At 42.8% G+C, this 27,223-nt stretch overlaps 1 protein-coding gene across 1 annotated transcript; it reads right to left on the bottom strand.

The window, feature by feature from the left end:
- Nucleotides 1-1,977: 1,977 nt before the first annotated feature.
- Nucleotides 1,978-3,325, bottom strand: LOC115186291 (trace amine-associated receptor 13c-like). The gene has a single exon (XM_029745962.1). The coding sequence runs from the start codon at nt 3,153-3,155 to the stop codon at nt 2,202-2,204; it is 954 nt and encodes a 317-aa protein (XP_029601822.1). The 5' UTR covers nt 3,156-3,325; the 3' UTR covers nt 1,978-2,201.
- Between the last annotated feature and the right edge of the window lie 23,898 nt (nt 3,326-27,223).

Here is a 27,223-nt window from a genome sequence, read left to right as displayed (position 1 = left end):
TGCATGTCATTTAAAATGGGACACTTATATAAATGAGATATTTCTGTATTTAATTTGCAATACATTTGTAAAAATGTCTTAAAACATGTTTTCACTTTCTCGTATTGTGGTGTTGTGTGTAGATGGGTGAAAAAATATATATTTTATACATTTTGAAATCAGGTTGTAACACAACAAAATGTGGAATAAGTCAAGCAGTATGAATACTTTCTGAAGGCACCACATTCAGGGTGTCACCTGTAATGAAAAGGCTTTGGTATTATTTATACAGATGGTCTCTTCTCAGTTTGGCAGAGGCACACTTTCACCAAACACATAAAGTTCAGATATACATTTACTGAATAGAACAGACATACTTGTCTTTCATATAGAATGAGTCAAGTTAATCCTCTCAGTCACATATTGTGAAGTTTACCACCATCCTATGGCCACTGCACATACTGAAAACAATCCCTGCCCACTGGGCACAGACACCAATTCAATGTCTAATTCATGTTGGTTAAAAAAACAACAACATTGATTCAACCAGTGTTGGCCCAGTGGGTGTAAAACTCTGCAGTAAAACTGTTTTTCAACTGGCCTCTTCACTCCAGCATTTTGAATATGAAATCTAATGTTTCATGAGACGACATTACAGAACGTCACCTTTTATTTTAGGGTATTTTCATACATATGTTTTACCGTTTAGGTTCAAAAACAAATTATGTATCTAGTCCCCCCATTTAAATAAGTCATAAGTATTTGGACACCTTCACTTGTAGTGAATTAAAGGTATTAGCCCTTTAAACGTAATGTTAAGTTAAATTATGTATTTAGATATTGATTCCTTTACCCTGTAAACAGCCTATGCACTTCTCTAATGAGTGACAGCCATCCACATTTTGGTTTTGATAGTCACTGTCAACAAACAATAATGTTATAATTTTCAGACAAACACGTTACTTCCTTCAGCACACTACTACAACAGAGTGACTGTTTTGGAATAAAATGTTCAATATATTTCCTTTAACATCCTCTGTGTTGTGTGTTTATTGTTTAACCATTGATATGTTCTAGGTCATTTTGAGAACTTAAGGAGCATCAGGTACTGCTGGAATGTCTACCAATAGCATGTCCATCTTTTTGTGATAAATTACACTGGTCACTGTTCAAAACCTTTATAAAGTATTATAAAGTATGAAAAGTCTTCACTTTAGATTAGGGACTGCAAAATGACTGTACTAATGATTAGTAAATAGTTTATAAGTTTATTCATTAAACATCTTATGAATTATCTTAAGTATCATTATTACATAGTATAAAAGGTGTTAATAAATGTGTGAATAACCAGCTTACTAAACAAATGTGGGAGTAATAATACATGAATAATGAATAAACTATTTACTTATCCATTATACGTTCTTCATTACAAAGTGTTATTATAAAGTGTAACCAATCTCTATATTCATTCTGACTACACAGCATCTGAGAGAGCTGCTCTGGTGTGACCCCTGACCTGGCAGCAGTGATGTAGTGAGAGTAGTGGTAGTGAGAGTAGTGGTAGTGAGAGTAGTGGTAGTGTTCATACCCGGTATGTTGAGGTTCAAGTGTCTGTTGCAGTCTCCTGCACTGTTGTGCTTAATCATTAATGCATATAGTAGTTATTTATACATGTGAGAATCCCTAGCTGACTAACATTTAACAAATGTGGGAGTAATGATTAATATATAGTCAACAAACTGTAAATGCCTTACAAATGGTTTGTTACTTAACATTATAAAGTGTTACCCTTAATTGCATATTCTTGCATTTTACCCTCAACTACTTACACAATACACCATGGAGATAGACTTGGACATTATCTGATACCATGCAGTATTGTATATGTCAACTTCACTACACTTAATGAAGATGTGTCACAATTGAGCCAACAGAGGGAGATATTAAACAACATATAGAACGACACATGACATCCTCAGAATGTACTTTTAGAGTAGTTAAATACTATTTATCATTTAATAAAACAGAACAACCACAGACTTATGCCTTCTCCAAGTCATTCAAATCCAATCCATCCAAATCATTCTGTATCAACACCAAATGTATCTATGATGACAACACTGAGATAAGTAATGTAGTGTATTGTTACATGAAAGAAGAAATTACAACAATTGTATAACATAACTATATGAAACCTATGTTTGAGAAACTAGGGAATAAAATTATAAGAACTTCAGAGTTAAAATGTTTTTAGCTGTCACTTTGAACCATGGATAAAAGAAAGCATAAATTATTGGATTTATTAAGGAATTAACAAGTGGCAGAAAACGGATGAAAACGGATAAATTGTCACTTAAAAAAGACAAAAATAATAAAATAAATAGAGTTGGAATCCAACAAATGAAATAGTTGAAAACAACAATAGCTAGAGTTTTTGTTGCTTTTCTCTCAGACTTATTTGCCTGTACAGTTTTAACACCAGACACACTGGCAGCCTCTTTTGAAAATATCTTTCTGGCCTGTGATCTGGCCACCACAAAGATTTTCATATAAAGTGTTATAATAATAGAGCACGGGACAACCATTGTAAATAGAATGTCAATTATATTACCCCAGATTGACCCTTCAACAATAAAACATTCTTTCAAACATCTACTTCGTACATGTACATTTGCAAAGTTTTTTATGTTAGCAGCACGGTATATGATACAACAACACCAGGTAATGGATATACAACACATCATTCTTGTTGTTGTTATTTTAGAGTGGTACAATAAGGGATCACAGACAGCAACATAGCGGTCAATAGATATCAAGACCAAATTGCCCAGAGATAAAGAAGTACATAAACAAGCAATATAGGCATGAAACACACAGAAATATTTCCCAAAAACCCAGCATGATTCCATTATTGCAACAGTCATTACTGGTATCACAATCAGTCCCACCAGGAGATCTGACGCAGCCAGAGAGAGGATGAGTAGGTTGGTTGGAGTGTGGAGCTGCTTGAAGTGAGAGATGGAGATGATCACCAGTATGTTCAAAAATACTGTAACTGCTGAAATCATTGAGAAGAAGATGTACAGTGTTATGTAGATAGATGTCGATAGCAAAGCCTTTCTGCAAGAAGAGTTTCCGTCTTGAAAACAGTACTGAACATCTTCATGTTTCTCCATTTGTAATAAAAGTTAAAAATGCTGAGGTCCTGCTCCTGCTTGGTCATGTGTGTGACCCTGTCATGTCCGCCTTCTGACAAACTCTGAGCTCTGCCTCTCTATTTATCCCTGAGTTACTGATAGAAACTCCCCTCCCAGGAGTCTCTCTGCACGCACGCACGCACACGCACACACACACACACACACACACACACACACACACACACACACACACACACACACACACACACACACACACACACACACACACACACACACACACACACACAGACACACACACACACGAGCACAGAAATGAACAAACGGTTGGTTAAACAAATCATTGGTGAAAGGATGATGTAATGAATGACAGGATTGGATGTTGCTGTGCCCACCTAGCCTGTCCTTCATCCTTATTGATACTTAGAGATGATATTGTTTTCACCTATTTAATTTGTTGGGTTCCAAGGGTAGGCCGTTATTTTAAATAAGAATTTGTTCATAACTGACTCGGTACATTTTCTCAACTGAGCACTTTAATGGGGAAAATATAGTATGGCGTTGTTTTGGTCACTCAATGGCTGTTTTACATGGGAAATAGGATAACTGTGTAAGACTGTTGTGGGTGATGTCAGTGCTCAGTTTGGAACATAATCCACAACCTCCGGAGACGTGACGGCACACCACGTCAGCTAGTCAGTGTTTTGGAAAGTTGACAGTAGTGAACTTCAAATGGCATAAGTTTATGCTGCCCTACAAAGGCAAAATGCAAAAACTACAAATTTGATCTGTTGTAATGGCCAAGTATATTATCTGATTAATGTGGTATTCGTTTCCTGACACAGGAACAAGCCAGTTGATCAGAAAATATCATGCAGTATCAGAAAGTGCTGTCTGTCTACACAGAAAAATACCTTGATGTCATATTTTGCAGTAAAATAAATGACGTAGTTACTGCCTGCGTTTTGCCTTTGTTTGGCAGTATGGGGTATGCACTAAAGCACATGCAGTCAAAATGAATAGTGCTATTCCATATGAAAATTCCATAGACTTTTACAAATGTCCATCTGAACTGAATTAGGAACTATTCTTCTTCAAGTTGAGGGAGACTTTGTCTCAACTACTGTAATGAATAATAGTCAGGGAGAAAAAGGTGTAGATTCACGCGCAGCGCGGCAGGTGTTTATTTCGCTGTGGCAGAAGTCAGGAATCGTTGTCAAGGCAGGCAATGGTCATACACAGGTAGGCAAACATGCAGGTGAATCAACTAGGACTGAAGGCTATAACTGGTTCTTACAAACAAGCTGGGAAAAGGCTTAGAGTCAAAACTAACAATACCTCACAAAGGCACAACCAGAATGAACTGAACTAAACAAGGAGCTGATGAGACCAAATGAGTAACTAACACAGGTGAAATCAATGAACAAAAATGAAGACAGGAATACGTTCAAGAACACAAACACGGCTACGTTCAAGAACACAAGGAAACAGAACACAAGGTTGACTAAGAAAATAAATACAGAACTTTACATAATCCCTTACGTTAGATGCCAGTGAGGACCACCAGAACTTACGGGCTAGAAGTTTGTTGATTCGTGTAATGCCCGGATGTCCTGACCTCAAAGACGTGTGACATCATTGCATCAGTTGGGGTCTAACAGCTGCTGGTACGTAACTCTTCCCAGCTGGTGTCTCAGGAGGAGCCGGGTCTGAGGTTAGGGATTATTGTATGGCATAGTGAACCTCCCACTGTACCGGTCCGATAATGCAAGAGGAAGGAATAGTGGGTGTAGGGTCTGAGTTAAGGTCAAACTGGCGGGAGACAGCATCAGCTTTTAGGTTTCTCTTTCCAGGGATGTAAGTAACATGAAAATGGCAGCGTGTGAAGTAGAGAGCCAAGCGGGCTTGTCTGGAGTTTAACCTCTAGGCCCCTCTGATATTTTCCAAATTACGATGATCTGTTAGGATGAGAAAGGGATGTTGTACGCCCTCCAAACAGTGGCGCTACTCCTCGAGGGCCAGCTTGATGGCGAGGAGTTCTGTTCGCTACATCGTAATTCCTCTCAGCAGAGGATAACTTCCTGGAGAAGGCGGCACAGGGATGTGATTTGGGAGGTGTTCCCACCCGCTGAGAGAGTACGGCTCCTACTCCAGAGGCATCCAACTCCAAGGTGAAAGGAAGGGTCGGTTAATAAGGTTGGTGAAGGACAGGAGCTGAGGTGAAGAGGTGTTTCAAGTTGTTGAAAGCAGTCAGGGTGGTATCAGACCATTGAAGAGTCTGGGTCTTTTGGCTGGTAAGGGAAGTGAGGGGAGCGACAGTTTAACTGAAGTTCCGAATGAACAGGCAATAGTAGTGGGAGAACCCAATGAAATGTTGGAGTTCCTTAACGGTGGTGGGTTTGGGCCAGTTACTGACGGCGGTGACTTTGTTCTCATCCATGCTGACCCCTCCAGGTGTCAGTACAAATCCGAAGTTTACTGAGGTTACATGGAAGGTGCTTTTTCAGTCTTCACATAAAGGTTATGTTCAAGGAGCCATTGAAGAGCATTTTGCACATGCTGTATGTGTTCCTTCAGGGAGTGTGAGTAAATCAGGTTGTCATCAATGTATACAATGAGAAATTGGTGGATCATATCCTGGAAACCCTAGTTCATAAAACGATTGGAAGATGGCGGGGGCATTTGTAAGGCCATAGTGCATGAACAGGTTTTCGTTGTGCCCTTGTGCGGTGATAAAGGCCATCTTCCATTCATCGCTTTCATGTATACGGACAAGGTTATATGCACTTTGCAGGTCGAGTTTTGTATAGATGCCTTATGCGGCCCACTTGCTCAAGAGTCGCTGTGATCAGAGGAAGAGGGAAACGGTTCTTGACCATCGTGTCATTCAGGGAATGGTAATCAATATATGGTCTGAGACCTCTGTCCTTTTTTCCAACGAAGAAGAAGCTGGACGCAGCCGGGAAGAAGGACAAATGAAACTGTTTGAGTGTTTCATCAGTGTAGTTCTCCATTGCCTCATTTTCTGGGATAGATAGCGGGTTAACACAGCCATTCGGTGGGGACACTCCAGGGAGTAAGTCAATAGCACAGTCCCCTGGGCGATGTGGTGGCAGATTGGAGGCCATGATTTTGCTGAAGACATTGCTGTACTGTGCGTATTCAGATGGTATGGCGGATGGCACTGCAGAGGCAGATTCCTCAATGGTGGTGGCTCTGCAGGGTAGGCTGAGACAATTGGTGAAGCAGGTAGAAGACCAGGACAGTAGTTCACCGTGTCGCCACGAGATGGCAGGGTTATGACGACAAACCGGGGGTGTCCGAGGATGAGTGGCTGTTTGGGGAATGAGAGTTCCATGAGTTGAATGGTTTAGTGTGGAAGACTCCAATCTGGAGGGTGACGCTGTGTCAGGTGCGTACTGAAGCCCGTGCCCAATGGCTGCCCGGTCCAGGGTGTTAATCCTTAAGGGAGGGGTAACAGGTGTTAGATCAATGTCAAGCTCTTGTACTACCTGGTGATCAATAAAATTACATGCTGCTCCCGAATCTATCAAGCCCTCTACATACTTTGTAACCCCCTTCATGGTTATCAATACTGGGATGGAGAATTGCTTCTGGGAGATATTTAGAAATAAGGTCACGCCTACCTGCATGGCAGCAGAGCGACCCTTCTCATTTCTCTGCGGGGAGCGAACAGGACAATGGCTGAGTAGATGATATTTCCCTCCACAGTATAGGCAGAGCCCTTCTTGGATCCGCCTTTGACATTCGATGCACGGGAGAGGAGCATGGCCCAACTGCATGGGCTCTGGAAGACTCGGATGGGATCATGGAATGAGAAGATTTTGGGTTCCTGGGTGGCAGAGATCTTCAGCGGTAGTTCTGACCCTGAACAAGACAGTTACTAGGCCATCATTGTAAATAGGAATTTGTTCTTAACTACTTGCCTAGTTAAATAAAAGTTAAATAAATAAATAAAAAAGGAGGGGAACTCTAAACCTACCATGGACGCAGGATACACTGGATCTACTTGAGGGCCAGGACACTCAAAGCCTGGTCACTTTAAACTGTAACTCTAACCCTACCGGGTGAGACGGTAACTCTAACCCTCCCGGGAAGGAAAGGAACTGGACAACTAGGTCAGGGGAGAAACAGTGGTGACTTCTGAGAGCGGCTGGATCACCTCTGGGGGAGGTGGCACACCCGATGTTCTGGCAGACACGACGTAGACTCCAGCCGGGGACGAAGATCTGTTAAATACCTGGGCCACCTCTGGACGTAGTGGGGTCCAATGGTCCCATGGCGGTGCTAAACACTCAGGCCAGGAGATCCTGTAGTAGTGTCTCTCAGGGGAGTAGCCTGGCTAACTCGGGGAGGACCGGCAGTGATGGCGCTCTCATGGTGGTGATGATGGCTCTAGCCAGGGAGGCCTAGAGCTGTGGTGGTCAGGAGAGCAGCAGCGGTACCGGTGCTCCAGCGGCGGTGACTCAGGTTGGGAGGGCCTAGAGTACGTCCTCCTGAGTACGCCCTCCTGATCTCTTTCTGCTTGTGATGTAGGTACCCATATTCCCTCATCAGCTCCCAACTGGTGAGAGTATGGTCACTCCCTGACCACTGAGGAGGCCTGGAGCAGGGCTGGTGGTCTCTTAGATGAGAGAGGTGTGTAGGGAACTCATCTTCCTCAGGTGCATGATGGCTTCTTGTGGCAGTGTGTGCTGAGGTGAGTGGTGAAAGCAGCCCCATACGTCTTAGGGATGCAAGATAACTAATCTGCATCCTGGGGTGAGGAAACAACTCCTCTTCTGGGTACTTCAACATCTCAACTATAGCAGATCAGAATCATGCAAAAACTATTGGTCACTAAATTTGGATAAATTACAGACCATGTAAAAACTGTTTGTCTCCAAATCCGTCTCGAAGGACCATGTAAAAACAATTGGTTGCTAACTCCAGAGAAATGACAGAGCATGTAAAAAACTGTTGATCACTGAATAGGGCGGTATTGGCAACTCCAACATTAAAAAATAGTAACAGCCGTACAGTAGCACATATAGCTGAATTTTGTCAAAGTAACATTAGTGGTAATTAAACATTAATTAGTGGTAATTACCTACAGTATTATTACTGGTCCTTTGAGCTGGATTTAGTGACCAACAGTTTTTACAAGGTATGTAATTTCGCCGGATTTAGCGACAAATAGTTTTTACAAGACCTTTACTTGCTTTCTTTATAGGTTAAATGGTCTCATCATAAAGGCATTTAGTTAAAATGGGTTACATATCTCTCTGCTGGACATAATGCATTCCTCTAGGATTTTACCTAGAGTGACGTATACAGGCCACATTTAGTTAAAATGGGTTACATACAGCGCCCTCCATAATTATTGGGACAGTAAAGCATATTTTCTTCTTTTGACTCTATACTTCAAAAGTTTGGATTTGAAATAAGACAATGACTATGAGGTTGGCAGCTTTAATATTTGGGTATTTTCACCCATATTAATTTCAGTTGAACCATTTAGAAATTACATCACTTTTTGTACACAGTCCTCACATTTTAAGGAAGCAAATGTATTGGGACAAATTCACTTATGTGTGTATTAAAGTAGTAAAAACATAAGTAGTTGGTCCCATGCAATGACTACATCAAGCTTGTGACTCTACAAATGAATCTTGAATTACGATCAGTGAGAATGTTACAGATGCTGTAAATATCATACCCCTAAGACATGCTAACCTCTCAAATTGTTTCTTTCTTATTCACAACTCATTCAGGAATATTCGAAATCATGGAAGAAGTGTTAAAAAACTGTCACGTCCTGACCATAGAAAGATGTTATTTTCTATGGTAGAGTAGGTCAGGGTGTGACAGCGGGGGGTTTCTAGTTTAGATTTTCTATGTTGTTATTTTCTAGTTTTTGTATTTCTATGTTGGGTTTTATTTGGGATGATCTCCAATTAGAGGCAGCTGGTCATCGTTGTCTCTAATTGGAGATCATACTTAAGTAGGTGTTTTCCCACCTCTTTTTGTGGGAGATTGGTTTTGAGTTAGAGTATGTTTCAACTCTGCGTCACGGTTTGTTGTTTTTGTTCATTCAGTTTATTGTGTATGAATTGTATAGTTTCACAGTGAAAATAAAATGAGGAACGACACACACGCTGCACTTTGGTCTGCTCCTTCCTACGACAATGGTACGGCTGTCGTAGAGAGGGGACCAAAGCGCAGCGTGGTAAGTGTTCATTATCTTTATTTAACACTAGAACAAAGAAAACAAACCGAATAGCCAAACAGTTCCGTCAGGTAACGAAAGACAAAACAGAAAATAACTACCCACAAAACACAGGTGGGAAAAGGCTGCCTTAGTATGATTCCTAATCAGAGACAACGATAGACAGCTGCCTCTGATTAGGAACCATACTCGGCCCACCACAAAGAAATACAAAACATGGAATGCCCACCCCACACCCTGACCTAACAAAATAGAGAAATAAACATTCTCTCTCAGGTCAGGGTGTGACAGACAACCGTGACAGAAACACATCATATTATTATTTACAACAAGAGACTCCAAAATAACATTACATTATTTACCATTCATATCTATTACGCACAAAATAATCTGAAACACCACCAAAACAAACTGCAAATGCATCCAAAAAGTTTGTAGAGTCACAAGCTTGATGTAGTCATTGAGTGCTAGGAATATGGAACTAAATAATAACCTTTTGACTACTTAATTTGAAATAATATTTAAAACCTGTCAATTTTTATCCTTATTTTTTTTCTCCCAAAAAGGTATTACTTGTCAAACAAAATTTCTCTGAGCAATTGCATTAGTATGAAAAAATATAATTTCATTTTTTGTATTATTTATTTTATATAGTCATTAAGTCTCATCTTTATCAATAATGTCAATAACTTAGGGCCCCACTGTACCTACTACTGCTAAATGAGGTCCATATTTATGAACATACAATATATATTTATTGGTTTCTTGTTTTGATTATTTGTGTAGAGACATTCTACTGCACTGTTGGAGCAAGTAACACAAGCATTTTGCTGCACCTGCCATAACACCTGCAGATCTGTATACGTGACCAATAAACTTTGATTTGATTTTTATTTAAAAAATATACTTTGTTGTTGTTCTGTCAAATTCCAGAGGGTTCTGTTAGCCCTACAATCACACACTTTATTGTCCATTTACTTGGAAATTCATTTTGAGACGTCTGCATACAAAAACACAATATATTACAAGCCGTACGGAAAACTGGAACCTTAGTTTACATATTCACATATTCTTCAAAACACGCAGGGCTCATAATGACACATATATCACTCTACCAAGCTGTTTAAATGTTGGGCCAATAAGAGAAAAGCAGCTGGTTCAAATCCCGGAGCCGACTAGGTGAAAAATATGTCGATGTGCCCTTGAGCAAGGCACTTATCCAGAGCGACTTACAAGAACAATTAAGGTTAAGAGCTTCTGCTAAATGACAGACAAAAAAAATACGTCTTTCACCTCTGAATGATTCTTAGAGAGCATATTACATCAGCAAAAGTCAACCTGTGCTCTGTGACTGATGTCACTGGGACTATATTGTCTCTACTGTGTAACTCTTTAATGATGTTAGTTTGACTTGGTTAAGTTTCTGACACCAGAGGGTCCTGTTATCACCTGTATGCAAGGCTTTGGAACAATGAGGTCCAAAACTCTAAGGAATACTACCAATTAAAGGTGTTGAAGACACACAAATGCTTTACTCCAGGGCCCTAATAAGGCCCCAATACAGCATAAACATTCAAAGTGAACCTGAGTACAGCTCTATTGTCATTAGTCTGAGTACAACTTCCATTAGGCCTCAGTCACAGGTGGGATCTGAACCGTGGTATCCTGAGTGGAAAACCAACATCTTAACCAATAGTCCAAGAGGAAAGTCCCTCTTTGACTGAAGGCGACACTGATTTAGAAGTACCAGGCAGGGCTACCTCATCATGAGAGCATGAATCTGACTCACCTCTGCTACACATTTTAGTCATTTAGCAGATAGGGGGGGGGGGGGGGGGCATTAATCAAGATACTCATGAAGAGGTAGGTTTTCAGACTAAACCTCCCCCTAACCTCACTGATGTCTCAATCCTACACCCTTTCTATAGCGTTTTTGACAAGTAACAAGACATTTTCACAAGTACAGAACTGAAATTAAATGTTTTAAACATGGCCTCTCTGAGTTGGCACATCCTGATTTCATGGGGCATGATCCAGAATCAACACATATATAATATGATCCAGGGTCGATACAGACATATCTTACATGCCAAAAGATGCTGGTCTGACCCCTGACCTGGCAGCAGTGATGTAGTGAGAGCAGTGGCAGTGAGAGCAGTAGTAGTGAGAGTAGTGGTAGTGAGAGTAGTGGTAGTGAGAGTAGTGGTAGTGAGAGTAGTGGTAGTGAGAGTGGTGGTAGTGAGAGTGGTGGTTGTCAGAGTAGTGGTAGTGAGAGTAGTAGTAGTAGTGAGAGTGGTGGTTGTGAGAGTAGTGGTAGTGAGAGTAGTAGTAGTGAGAGTAGTGGTAGTGAGAGTAGTGGTAGTGAGAGTAGTGGTATCAAATCAAATCAAATTTATTTATATAGCCCTTCGTACATCAGCTGATATCTCAAAGTGCTGTACAGAAACCCAGCCTAAAACCCCAAACAGCAAGCAATGCACGTGAAAGAAGCACGGTGGCTAGGAAAAACTCCCTAGGAAAAACTCCCTAGAAAGGCCAAAAACCTAGGAAGAAACCTAGAGAGGAACCAGGCTATGAGGGGTGGCCAGTCCTCTTCTGGCTGTGCCGGGTGGATATTATAACAGAACATGGTCAAGATGTTAAAACGTTCATAAATGACCAGCATGGTCAAATAATAATAATCATAGTAGTTGTCGAGGGCGCAACAAGCACGTCCGGTGAACAGGTCAGGGTTCCATAGCCGCAGGCAGAACAGTTGAAACTGGAGCAGCAGCACGGCCAGGTGGACTGGGAACAGCAAGGAGTCATCATGCCAGGTAGTCCCGAGGCATGGTCCTAGGACTCAGGTCCTCCGAGAGAAAGAAAGAAAGAGAGAACGAGAGAATTAGAGAATTAGAGAGAGCATATTTAAATTCACACAGGACACCGGATAAGACAAGAGAATACTACAGATGTAACAGACTGACCCTAGCCCCCCGACACAAACTACTGCAGCATAAATACTGGAGGCTGAGACAGGAGGGATCAGAAGACACTGTGGCCCCATCCAATGATACCCCCGGACAGGGCCAAACAGGCAGGATATAACCCCACCCACTTTGCCAAAGCACAGCCCCCACACCACTAGAGGGATGTCTCCAACCAGCAACTTACCGTCCTAAGACAAGGCCGAGTATAGCCCACAAAGATCTCCGCCACGGCACAACCCAAGGGGGGGGGGCGCCAACCCAGACAGGAAGACCACGTCAGTGACTCAACCCACTCAAGTGACGCACCCCTCCCATGGACGGCATGGAAGAACACCAGTAAGCCAGTGACTCAGCTCCTGTAATAGGGTTAGAGGCAGAGAATCCCAGTGGAGAGAGGGGAACCGGCAAGGCAGAGACAGCAAGGGCGGTTCGTTGCTCCAGCCTTTCCGTTCACCTTCACACTCCTGGGCCAGACTATACTTAATCATAGGACCTACTGAAGAGATAAGTCTTCAGTAAAGACTTAAAGGTTGAGACTGAGTCTGCGTCTCTCACATGGGTAGGCAGACCATTCCATAAAAATGGAGCTCTATAGGAGAAAGCCCTACCTCCAGCCGTTTGCTTAGAAATTCTAGGGACAATTAGGAGGCCTGCGTCTTGTGACCGTAGCGTACGTGTAGGTATGTACGGCAGGACCAAATCGGAAAGATAGGTAGGAGCAAGCCCATGTAATGCTTTGTAGGTTAGCAGTAAAACCTTGAAATCAGCCCTTGCCTTAACAGGAAGCCAGTGTAGGGAGGCTAGCACTGGAGTAATATGATCAAATTTTTTGGTTCTAGTCAGGATTCTAGCAGCCGTATTTAGCACTAACTGAAGTTTGTTTAGTGCTTTATCCGGGTAGCCGGAAAGTAGAGCATTGCAGTAGTCCAGCCTAGAAGTAACAAAAGCATGGATTAATTTTTCAGCGTCATTTTTGGACAGAAAGTTTCTGATTTTTGCAATGTTACGTAGATGGAAAAAAGCTGTCCTTGAAACAGTCTTGATATGTTCTTCAAAAGAGAGATCAGGGTCCAGAGTAATGCCGAGGTCCTTCACAGTTTTATTTGAGATGACTGTACAACCATCCAGATTAATTGTCAGATTCAACAGAAGATCTTTGTTTCTTGGGATCTAGAACAAGCATCTCTGTTTTGTCCGAGTTTAAAAGTAGAAAGTTTGCAGCCATCCACTTCCTTATGTCTGAAACACAGGCTTCTAGCGAGGGCAATTTTGGGGCTTCACCATGTTTCATTGAAATGTACAGCTGTGTGTCGTCCGCATAGCAGTGAAATTTAACATTATGTTTTCGAATGACATCCCCAAGAGGTAAAATATATAGTGAAAACAATAGTGGTCCTAAAACGGAACCTTGAGGAACACCGAAATTTACAATTGATTTGTCAGAGGACAAACCATTCACAGAGACAAACTGATATCTTTCCAACAGATAAGATCTAAACCAGGCCAGAACTTGTCCATGTAGAGCAATTTGGGTTTCCAATCTCTCCAAAAGAATGTGGTGATCGATGGTATCAAAAGCGGCACTAAGATATAGGAGCACGAGGACAGATGCAGAGCCTCGGTTTGACATCATCATCAGGTCATTTACCACCTTCACAAGTGCAGTCTCAGTGCTATGATGGGGTCTAAAACCAGACTGAAGTGTTTCGTATACATTGTTTGTCTTCAGGAAGGCAGTGAGTTGCTGTGCAACAGCTTTTTCAAAACATTTTGAGAGGAATGGAAGATTCGATATAGGCCGATAGTTTTTTATAATTTCTGGGTCAAGATTCGGCTTTTTCAAGAGAGGCTTTATTACTGCCACTTTTAGTGAGCTTGGTACACATCCGGTGGATAGAGTGCCGTTTATTATGTTCAACATAGGAGGGCCAAGCACAGGAAGCAGCTCTTTCAGTAGTTTAGTTGGAATAGGGTCCAGTATGCAGCTTGAGGGTTTGGAGGCCATGATTATTTTCATCATTATGTCAAGAGATATAGTACTAAAACACTTTAGTATCTCCCTTGATCCTAGGTCCTGGCAGAGTTGTGCAGACTCAGGACAATGGAGCTTTGGAGGAATACCCAGATTTAAAGAGGAGTCCACAATTTGCTTTCTAATGATCATGATCTTTTCCTCAAAGAAGTTCATAAATGTATTACTGCTGAAGTGAAAGCCATCCTCCATTTGCGAATGCTGCTTTTTAGTTAGCTTTGCGACAGTATCAAAAAGACATTTCGGATTGTTCTTATTTTCCTCAATTAAGTTGAAAAAAATAGGATGATCGAGCAGCAGTGAGGGCTCTTCGATACTGCGCGGTACTGTCTTTCCAAGCTAGTCGGAAGACTTCCAGTTTGGTGTGGCGCCATTTCCGTTCCAATTTTCTGGAAGCTTGCTTCAGAGCTTGTGTATTTTCTGTATACCAGGGAGCTAGTTTCTTATGACAGATGTTTTTAATTTTTAGGGGTGCAACTGCATCTAGGGTATTGCGCAAGGTTAAATTGAGTTCCTCGGTTAGGTGGTTAACTGATTTTTGTCCTCTGACGTCCTTGGGTAGGCAGAGGGAGTCTGGAAGGGCATCAAGGAATCTTTGGGTTGTCTGATAATTTATAGCACGACTTTTAATGCTCCTTGGTTGGGGTCTGAGCAGATTATTTGTTGCAATTGCAAACCAAATAAAATGGTGGTCCGATAATCCAGGATTATGAGGAAAAACATTAAGATCCACAACATTTATTCCACGGGACAAAACTAGGTCCAGAGTATGACTGTGGCAGTGAGTAGGTCCAGAGACATGTTGGACAAAACCCACTGAGTCGATGATGGCTCCGAAAGCCTTTTGGAGTGGGTCTGTGGACTTTTCCATGTGAATGTTAAAGTCACCAAAAATTAGAATATTATCTGCTATGACTACAAGATCCGATAGGAATTCAGGGAACTCAGTGAGGAACACTGCATATGGCTAGCAGGCCTGTAAACAGTAGCTATAAAAAGTGAGTGAGTAGGCTGCATAGATTTCATGACTTGAAGCTCAAAAGACGAAAACGTCATTGTTTTTTTTGTAAATTGAAATTTGCTATCGTAAATGTTAGCAACACCTCCGCCTTTGCCGGATGCACAGGGGGTATGGTCACTAATGTAACCAGGCGGTGGCCTCATTTAACACAGTAAATTCATCAGGCTTAAGCCATGTTTCAGTCAGGCCAATCACATCAAGATTATGATCAGTGATTAGTTCATTGACTATAACTGCCTTGGAAGTGAGGGATCTAACATTAAGTAACCCAATTTTGAGATGTGAAGTATCACAATCTCTTTCAATAATGGCAGGAATGGAGGAGGTATGTTAGTGTTCATAACCAGTATGTTGAGTTTGAAGTGTCTGCTGCGGTCTCCTGCTCTGTTGTGTTTCCATCGTTCAGCCAGGTGATAGCATGAAGAGGGATGTCACAGGTTAGAGACATAGGGTTGTTCACCACCACACTCACATGTTCTGGACCTGGTTCTGACCACAGATAATGGGGGAGACCGGAGGGACAAAACACACATAATGTATATTCACACACACACAGACACACACAGGTTGTTGTTTACGTACCATATACTCTTTGGCTGCGTTACTGACGGCTGTGTAGATGGCTGTGTTAACTACTTTAGAGCATGTACGTGAGTTTTGCAGCAAGGTGTCAAATCGATTTCAGCCCGGGGTGGCCTTGTGGCTCTTCATCACTGACCTTGGGTTGTGGCTAATTGTGTGGAGTTTCCTAGATATCAGCAGTTATGCACTTAAAGGGAATTTACACTCCAAAACTGTTTAGTTTTTACTATTCCACTGTTGATACAGTCCCAAAATGTTTTGCATGTCTGATGTCAACTTTTCAAGAATTGGACTTTCAAGAATCAGTGTCACCGGCCACATCATCATACAGTATGACGATGCCTTTTGCATCATACGATATTTTGCATCATCATGATGATGTGGCCGACGACACTTTGATTCTGGTTTTTGAGTGACATTTCCCTTTAAAGCTGGAATCCGTATCGGTGAAACTGCCATGTCCATTTGCGATATTACACGTTGGATTGTCACAACCTGATCTGTTTCACCTGTCATTGTGCTTGTCTCCAACGCCCTACAGGTGTCGCCCATCTTCCCATTAACCCTTGTTTATTTATACCTGTATTCTCTGTTTGTCTGTTGACAGTTTGTCTTGTTTTTTCAGGTCTTAGCAGCGTTCTTTCCCGCCTTCCTGTTTCTCTAGTTCTTTTTCCTAGATTTTCCTGAACTTTGTTAGACACTAAATTGCCAAAAGTATGTGGACAGCTGCTCATTGAACATCTCATTCCAAAATCATGGGCATTAATATGGAGTTGGTCATCCCTTTTCCTCTATAATAGCCCTCACCCTTCTGGGAAGGCTTTCCACTAGATTTACATTTTAGTCATTTAGCAGACGCTCTTATCCAGAGCGACTTACAGTATAGATGTTGGAACATTGCTGCTGGGACTTGCTTCCATTCAGCCAGAAGAGCGTAAGTGAAGTTCGTCATTGATGTTGTGCGATTAGGCCTGGCTCGAAGTCGGCATTCTAAAGGTGTTCGATGGGGTCGAGGTCAGGGCTCTGTGCAGGCCAGTCAGGTTCTTCATCACACATGTTGACAAACAATTTCTGAATGGACCTCAGGTTGTGCACTGAGGCATTTTCATGCTGGAACAGGAAAGGCTTTCCCCAAACTGTTGCCGCAAAGTCTAGAATGTCATTGTATGCTTTAAATTTAAGATTTCCCTTTACCATAACTATGGGGTCTAGCTCAAACAATGAAAAAAAGTCCCCAGAACATTATTCCTCCTTCACTAAACTTTACAGCTGGCACTATGCATTAGTGCAGGTAGCATTCTCATGGCATTCGCCAAATCCAGATTTGTGAAACGTGATTCATCACTCCAGAGAACGCGTTTTTCACTGCTTCAGAGTCTAATGGTGACGTGCTTTACACCACCGGAGCCGACAGTTGGCATTGCGCATGGGGATTTTAGGCTTGTGTTTGGATGAACGGCAATGAATACCCATTTCATGAAGATCCTGACGAACAGTTCTTGTGCTGACGTTGCTTCCAGAGGCAGTTGGGAACTCGGTAGTGAGTGTTGCAACCGAGGACAGAGGATTCCCGCCTTCCCGTTCTGTGAGCTTGTGTGGCCTACCACTTCGTGGCTGAGACATTGTTGCTCCTAGATGTTTCCATTAAACAATAACAGCACTGACAGTTGAACGGGGCAGCTCTAGCAGGAGAGAAATTTTACGAACTGACTTGCTGGAAAAGTGGCATCCTATGACGGTGACACATTGAAAGTCACTGAGTTCTTCAGTAAGCCCATTCTACTGCCAATGTTTGTCTATGGAGATTACATGTCTATGTGCTCGGTTTTATACAACTGTCAGCAACGGGTGTTTCTGAAATAGCCAGATCCACTCATTTGAAGTGGTGTCCCCATACTTTTGTATATATAGTGTATCTTTGATCAACAGATGTATATTTATATTCCCAATCATGTGAAATCCATAGGTTAAGGCCTAATTATTTAATTTCAATTGATTGATATCTTGTGTTAATACTTTTGTTCAGTATAGAATAAGTCAAGTTATCCCTCTGTCACAGATTGTAAATTATACTGCCTTCCTCTGACCACTGCAATTCCTGTACTGAAAGTAATCCCTGTCCCCTGTTTCACTCTGCATGAAAACGTTTTTAAAAAATTGCACTTTACTCCTGCGCTTTGGATATGAGATCAAATGCTTAATATGAGGTGAAATTATAGAACGTCACCTTTTATTTGAGGGTATTTTCATAAATACAGTGCATTCGAAAAGTTTTCAGACCCCTGGACATTTTCCACATTTTGTTACGTTACAGCCTTATTCTAAAATGTATTGATCATCTCCATCTCTCACTTCAAGCAGCTCCACACTCCAACCAACCTGCTCATCTTCTCACTGGCTGTGTCAGATGTCCTGGTGGGACTGATTGTGATACCAGTAGTGATCGTAGCAATATTGGAATCATGCTGGGGTTTTTGGGAATATTTCTGAGTTTCATACCTACATCTCTTTTTTATGTACTTATTTATCTCTGGGTAATTTGGTCTTGATATCTATTGACCGCTATGTTGCTGTGTGTGATCCCTTATTGTACCACTCTAGAATAACAACAAGAAGAATGATGTGTTGTTTATCCGTTACCTGGTGCTGTTGTATTATACCGTGCTGCTATTATGAAAACATCTTTGAAAGTACAGGTACCAAGTAGGTGTTTGAAAGAATGTTTTACTGTTGAAATAACATGGAGTAATATAATTGACCTTGTATTTACAATGGTAGTCCCTTGCTCTTATTATATTAACTAATTTTGAGGATGTCAAAAGTCATTGTATTTATTGTCTAACATTACCATCTAGTGGCACACGTGGGACACAACGCCTTCAACAAGTGCAGTGAAGTTGAAATGTACAATGCTATAAGATAACATGCAGGTCTAACTAGATTGTCTATTGTGTAAGTAATTGATGATAAAATGTAAGAATATGCAATTACGGGTAACACTATAATGTTCAGTAATAAACCATTTGTAATGCATTTACAGTTTGCTCACCATTTATTATTAATTCCACATGTGTTAAATGTTAGTCATCTAGGGATTCTCACATATATAAATAACTACAATATGAATGAATTATTCAACACAACAGCGCAGGAGACCACAGCAGACACTTCAACCTCAACATACTGGGTATGGACCCTACAACTACTCTCACTACCACTACATCACTGCTGCCAGGTCAGGGGTCACGCAAGAGCAGCTCTCTCAGATGCTGTTTACTCTGAATGAGTATAGAAATTGGGTATCACACTAAATAATTTATAATGGATTAGTAAATAATTTATTCATAATTAATATATCATTACCCCGCATTTCTTTTAGCAAGCTAACTTATTTACACATTTATAAACAACTTTTATAGTATGTAATAATGATTAGTAAGATAATTAATAAGATTTTTTTTAAATATCTTAATAAACCATAGTAAATAACTCCATGTCAGGTTCAGATTTGTTCTCACTGTCCATTTCAGAGTCGTTCTCCCTGGCAGATCTAGCATCGTTCTCCCTGTCAAGTTCAGAGTCATTTTCCCTGTCAGATTCAGAGTCGTTCTCACTGTCTCCAGCTCTAATCGGCCCTCACTCACTCTACTGCTCCGCCAGGCTATAGGTTCTCTGCCCCACTTGGTTTGCAGCATCTGCCCTCAGTTGGTCGGCAGCCCCCAGCCTCAGTCGGCAAGCAGTCAGCTCCCTCTGCTCCTGTGCAGTTAGACAGTTCACAGCCCTCAGCCTGCAACCAGTCACCTATACTAGCACTAGGCTATATGTTCCCTGCTTGGCTAGGTTTGCAGCTTCCCATTATAACTGGCTTGCAGTCCTCGGATTTAGTAGTGGGTTCCAAGTCTCCAGCTCTGCTTGGCCCTCAGCTCCCTGATCTGGGGGAACCACCTTGCCCTGACCCTTGGGACCTGCTGTCTCTAGTTCTGGGGGGCCTCCCATCTCCTGCCTTGGATGAGCCTCAGCCCATCCCACGTGGGATACCACCTGACCTCGTCTCTGGGGACCAGCTGCCCCCTGCCTCCAGATCCCTAATAATCCTCTCCCATGGCTCCCCACATGATCCACCATGCGATTTAGCGCTGTCAGCAGTGGTGAAAGATTCACCACCCTCAGCCGCAGCCAGTGAGCTGTCAACAACAGTTGTGGCCGACATGCCACATTTCTCTGCCACAGTAGGTGATCCACCTGCTTCACCTGTGGCCAGCCTCCGGCGTTGCACTCAGCTTCTAAGGATAGGACCCGGTTGCCCTGCACCAGCTGAGTTAGAGGGCCATCCCCCACCTGCGTGGCGTTCCATGGGGAGGCCCCAGGACTGTCTCCGCGTATCGCTGTACCTCCCTCGTGGGGAGGGACCTACGCCATGCCTTTTCTGCAGGGTAGGATTTGGCATGCTAAGAATAAGCTTCCCCTTGAGGCCTGTGGCTTTTCAAAGACTTTAAATAATGTGTCCCCCAATAGAGACTTTGCCATTTAGGTTCGAGGCCTTTTGGTGGATGTTAATATTTCCATAAGAAATATTGGGGCGGCTGTAAAAAAAAAAAGGCTGTCCTGCTCCTCTCTACCTAACTTCCCCTCACAGTCCCTTCAGTTTTCCTTAAATTAGTTTGGCTGCTCAGCCTACCTAAGTTATCCCTCACCAATTATAGCCCTTCCATTCCCAACCAATAACAATGTGCATCGCATCTGAAACACTGCACCCGCCCACTCAGTTCATTTAGTTATCATCATCATCCGAAGGGAGAAGACGTACATTTCAGAGGACTTTTTACTGTCAACAGTAACACGAATATCTGAATTTTGAGCGTGCATTGTCCAGATGCGCAGTTCAAAGTTATCTAGGATGTAAGGAATGGCACTATTATTTAAAAATACATTTAACATTTCTACCTGAAAATAACTCTACATTTCAATCACATATCACTTCGCTGACCATCAACACTGGGGCCCCACAAAGGTCCGTGCTCAACCCACTCCTATACTCCATGTTTACCCATGACTGCGTGGCCATGCACGCCTCCAACTCAGTCATCAAGTTTGCAGACGACACAACAGTAGTGGGCTTGATTAATAACAACAACGAGACAGTCTACAGGGAGGGAGGTGAGGGTACTCGGAGTGTGGTATCAGGAAAACAGCCTCTCACTCAACATCAACAAAACAAAGGAGATGATTGTGGACTTCAGGAAACAGCAGAGGGAGCACCCCCCTATCCAAATCAAAGGGACAGTAGTGGAGAAGGTGGAAAGTTTTAATTTCCTTGATGTACTGTAACGGTTTTGACTTGAGGTTATAATTTATAGGGGTGCCAGGTAGGTTGTGCCTACCAAAGAAAATATTAGTTTCTCCTTTTAGTTTGATAGGGAATGAGTCCCATCTGGTCCGTCAAGTCTACACCAATACAAAGGACTCATGTAAATGTCAGGATGGAAATACACTTTTCATAAACCCTTAAAACAATGGAAATAACTTCAAAACAACTGTATTCTTTTGCGTGGTTGTATTAACAACATAAATGATCACACACACAACAATAATGAGCTTTAAACAGCTCTAGTTCCTCCAGAAATGTCCTGTACCTCGGGCCTAAAAAGAGTCCAGCCCGGTAAACAAGTTCAGGGAACTCAAGTGACCTTAGTCACGCAATGTTTGTCCGTTCATAAACCCAGTGTCAATCATACAATGAAAAGAACAAATATTTTACCACACATTTCAATAAATCCTCAACTACAACTAACTACATAAATCATCACAGTATGCATCACACCCAAAACAAATGAAATACCGTATACAAAAAGGTTGTAGTCAGTCGGTCAGTCAGAGAAGCCAATCCGCCGACAGATCTCCAGCGGAGAAAGGCCACGAAAACCAACGGAGGTGTAGTCCACGGATGCAAAGAGTGGATCCGATCCTGGGTAGATTTTCTATTAGGCTACACAAAGCACACTTTTACAGCAACACAACAAACGGAAGAGAGAAGCTTCAGAACTGAGGGTCGAACACATCCTCATTCATGTTTCCATCACAACTCCACTTTTGCGCAGCTGATGCTGGCTATTTAATTGGGAATTAAAGGGGAAGCGCTCTATTGGAAGAAGCACTAATTAATTGGGAATTAAAGGAAAAGCGCTCTATTGGAAGGAGACGCACTGAGACGGTTCAGGAAAATTCAGGGCCGTCACAGTACACATCACAGACAAACTGAAATGGTCCACCCACATAGACAGTGTGGTGAAGAAGGCACAACAGTGCTCCTTCAACCTCAGGGGGCTGAAGAAATTTGGCTTGTCACCCAAAACCATGACAAACTTTTACAGATGCTCAGTCGAGAGCATCCTGTTGGGATGTATCACAGCCTGGTACGGCAACTACACCGCCCTTAACCGCAATCTCTCTTGAGATGGTGGTGCGGTCTGCACAACGCATCACCGGGGGCAAACTACCTGCCCTCCATGACACCATGTGCTTGACATCATGGGAAAATCAAAAGAAATCAGCCAAGACCTCAGAAACAAAATTGTAGACCTCCACAAGTCTGGTTCATCCTTGGGAGCAATTTCCAAATGCCTGAAGGTACCATGTTCATCTGTACAAACTATAGTACGCAAGCATAAACACCATGGGACCACGCAGCCGTCATACAGCTCAGGAAGGAGACGCATTTTGTTCTCCTTCCTGCAAAAAGTGCAAATTCATCTCAGAACAAGAGCAAAAGTCCTTGTGAAGATGCTGGATGAAACAGGTACACAAGTACTGTATCTATATCCACAGACATAACCTGAAAGGCCAATAAGCAGGGAAGAAGCCACTGCTCCAAAACAGCCATAAAAAAGACAGACTACGGTTTGCAACTGCACATGGGGAAAAAGATAATACTTTTTGGAGAAATGTCCTCTGGTCTGATGAAACTAAAATAGAACTGTTTGGCCATAATGACCATTGTTATGTTTGGAGGAAAAAGGGGAGGCTTGCAAGCCGAAGAACACCATCCCAACCGTGAATCACGGGGGTGGCAGCATCATGTTGTGGGGGTGCTTTGCTGCAGGAGGGACTGGAGCACTTCACAAAATAGATGGCTTCATGAGGAAGGAAAATTATGTGGAAATATTGAAGCAACATCTCAAGACATCAGTCAGGAAGTTAAAGCTTGGTCGCAAAATGGTCTTCCAAATGGATAGTGACCCCAAGCATACTTTCAAAGTTGTGGCAAAATGACTTGAAGGCAATGCTACCAAATACAAATTGAGTGTATGTAAACTTCTGACCCACTTGGAATGTGATGAAAGAAATAAAATCTTAAATAAATCATTCTCTCTACTATTATTCTGACATTTCACATTCTTAAAATAAAGTGGTAATCCTAACTGACCTAAAACAGGGAATTTTTACTCTGATTAAAAGTCAGGAATTGTGAAAAACTGAGTTTAAATGTATTTGGCTAAGGTGTATGTAAACTTCCGACTTCAACTGTATGAACACAATAAAGCGCTGTTCTACCTTCTTAACAGCAGAACCTAGTTTTGTCGCACCTGGACTACTTTTCAGTCGTGTGGTCAGGTGCCACAAAAAAGGACTTATGACATTTTGCAATTGGTTCAGAACATGGCAGCATGGTCAGCCCTTGGATGTACACCGAGAGCTAATATTAATAATGATATGCATGTCAATCTCTCCTGGCTCCAAGTGGAGGAGAGATTGACTTCATCACTACAGTACTTGTATTTATGAGAGGTATTGACATGTTGAATGCACCGAGCTGTCCGTTTGAACTACTGGCACACAGCTCTAACACCCATACATACCCCACAAGACCTGCCACAAGAGGTCTCTTCACAGCCCCCAAGTCCAGAACAGACTATGGGAGGTGATCCAGCTGCTCTCCCGACTGACGTCCCTCTAGGCCCCCCACCAGTCAGAGGCACAGGAGCGTCGGGATCACTTCTGTTCCCCAGAGCATCTCAGCTCCCAAGTATATGAAATCCAGAGTGCACAGTCCACAACACCAAGGTCTGCACCCTCCTCAGCCAGCTTCTTGACTAGCCAGAGTTAAGGAGACTCCCGCTCCAGTTGTGGAACCACAGCCAGCCTCTGTCAAGGGCCTGTTCTGGTTGCCATTGCAGAGTCGTCTTTTCCTCCCTGTGTGGCTGACACTCGGGTGCCTGAGGTTCGACTGTCTGCTACCCTGGTAACTTCAGCCACAAAGACTCCACCTGCTCTCCCTCAGGAGCCCCTCACTGCTCCTGGCCCAGAGTCCAAGCCCGCACTGAAGTTGTCACCTTGAATGGAGCCACAGCCTGCAGCTAAAGCAGAGGTCAAGTACAGGGATCTCTCCAGTCACAGCCTGGTGGGACCTGCCAGTCCCAGGCCTGGAGTCTGGCTGGCCCCACCTGCTAGGACTGTGATAGTTCCAGCGTCTGAGGGTTCTGCTACCTCCGCACCTCGCCTCAAGGGACTTGCCAGACATCACTTAGGGTGACCCACCACAAGTCACCCCTGATGTCTCCCCTGACCTAGTTGTCCAGTTCCTTTCCTTCCCAGTAGGGCAAGAGTTACCGCCACACCTGGTAGGGTTAGAGTTACAGTTTCGGGCCTTCCTGGCTGGTGTACAGTGACCAGGCTTTGAGTGTCCTGCCCCTCATGTAGGTCCAGTGTATCCTGCATCCATGGTAGGTTTAGTTCCCTCCCTTCCGGGTAGGTTTACAGTTCCCTTCCTTCCCTGTAGGGTCAGAGTTCCCTTCCTGCCATGATAGGGTTAGGGTTAGGGTGTTGTTTGGTGGAGCAAACAAAGAGACATACACGCACGCAGGAAGGCAGGAGAGAGAAGCTATGAACAGCAGACTAAGACGTGATTGTGGGCTTTGTTCCAAGCGGAATATCGTGCGGATAGACCGACATTTCAAGTCTGTCCATGCACTTAAGCCTGCTACTATAGAATGGAAGCGTGCTATGCAATCTAGCCGGCGTTCAACTGAGAGACAGCAGCCCGAATCATGGCAGTGTATGCAGCCTAACAACGGTGTTGCACCGCGGCTGGAGCCCTGGGAGAACCCTGGGTATTTGCAGTGTGTTGAAAGTGAGTTGTCCGTGGAGCAGCAGCTGGTAGACGAGGGTGAGCAGTCCGCAGTGGTGGATCAGCAGCTGTGGGACGAGAGTGAGCAGGCGGCGGCGACTGCGCCGGTGCAGTCAACCTGTCAGATCGGTGGTGAACCATGCTCGGAACCGAGGGAGCAAGGCTGCGTCATGGTGACTTCCACGGAGAGCGAGAGTGATGAAGGCGGCGGTGTGTCGTCCAGAATTGAAGGTTGGAGGAATGTAATTTTGACTGAATATGGACTTAGTCATATTTCTGACATTTTTTGAAAAGCTATATAATTCCCTCTTGCTGTACCTCATTGAGTTGAGGCCGCAGGATGGTGCTCTTGGGGTAGGTATGTAGGTCTGTATACCCTTTATAAGTATTTAAAACCGTTTTAAAAATTTCACACCTGGTAACCCAAAAATAAAACGTAGTGCCTTTTTCGATTAATTTCTGAAAATTTCAAATAATGATTAAAAATAGGCCCTCAGTTGGACTTTGTCTCTGTAGCGAAATGAAAAGTGGGCACTCTGTCACTTTTTCGATTAATTTCTGAAAATTTCAAATAATGATTAAAAATACTTCCCGGGGGGCTAGAGGTCCCACATTTTGGCTCATACCCTCTCCCGTGATGGGCAACAATTAGCCCCGAGTTAGAACATTTCGCATCCATAGGAACCTATTTTTTCGGTAAACGGAACTTTTTTTCTTAAACTTAAAACTCGAATTTCTATTATAAATTGTTATGGAAAAACGGTTTAAATTAGATGGAAATGTTCGTCTACGTGTGCACTTTCGTGCAAAAAACCCCCCATCCTGATTGGAGATGTACTTTTCGATTTATTCAAGTTTAAAGTGTCTTTCCGTGACATTGGAAAAGCCTTGAAACTGTGTGAGTGACAGTAATTTTTACACACTCATGTCCGTGTGAGGCAGACAGGTACCGGACCGGCGCGATTTCAGAAACCTGTTTTTTGACAACTGGAGAACCACATACCGTCGGCGACCTATAGGTGGTTGCTACTCAGGCCGAATAGGGAGTGCTTTATGGACATTTTTGAGGGTTGCTTGCCCCTCAGAACCATGGTTCCTTTGGTCCATATCCCCTCAGCGCCTGATTGGTCGTTGCTACTCAGGCCGAATAGGGAGTGCTTTATGGACATTTTTGAGGGTTGCTTGCCCCTCAGAACCATGGTTCCTTTGGTCCGTATCCCTTCGGCGCCCGATTGGTGGTTACTTAACCAAATGCCATTCAAGGGTAGTACACTAATCTCTGAATCCGTATCAGAGTGCCTCTTTTCAGGCATATTGACAAGTGTGTATAGCCCTGGAAGCCTATGAAAGTACCAGGGCATGGCTGTCTGGCTTTGGCATTATGCCCTAAGGATTTGGGTTAGGGGTTAGGGTTAGGGGTTAGGTTAGGGTTAGGTTTTGAATATAATTGTGTTTCATATCAGCTAGCTTGTTTTACGGTGCGCAGGCCTATCTCCTGTTCATCCCTCCTTCTGATGATGTTATTATATTTAGGTGTAGTACTTAAAATTGCCTGTAGATGTCCTCCTAAGATCATAAATAGACTAAAATGAGTTCTAAAATGCCTTTTTCTGGGTGACAGTACAGGAGCCGATGTGGTGAGAGATTCATTCAACCAGTGTTGTTAAATATGAACATAAAAGCAATATTGTGCATTTAGTTGGTTTTATTGTTTATTTTGTTAAAAGAATGGAAAAACCTAAAAAAAGGAAGATACCAAACTAAAACCGATCAAAACATAAATATATAGAGTATAAATAAAACCATGTTCTTCTGCATCCATTTTCCTGTCTGTTAAAACCCATTTTCTAAAACCTCTCGTTCAGGCCATTTGGCGTTATTGTCTGTAGGTGCTGGATCCACTCCCGTTCTGCCCTCTTTCGCTGCCCACAGGTCCAGCCTATATGTGACTGTAACCCTGATATGGTGAGGTGAGTGATGGCGTGATCCTGGAAGTGGGTTATTAGTGTCGTTTGTAAGTGTGCCCTTTTGATGTTATACAGGTGTTGTTTGAGTCTGGTTTCTATAGTATGTTTGGTTTCTCCAATGTATTGTTTATTGCAGAGTGTGCATGTAATGATATAAATGGCGTT

Source organism: Salmo trutta, unplaced genomic scaffold (assembly GCF_901001165.1).
Source record: "Salmo trutta unplaced genomic scaffold, fSalTru1.1, whole genome shotgun sequence".
Lineage (NCBI taxonomy): Eukaryota > Metazoa > Chordata > Actinopteri > Salmoniformes > Salmonidae > Salmo > Salmo trutta.
This window is presented reverse-complemented; position numbering and strand designations above follow the sequence as displayed.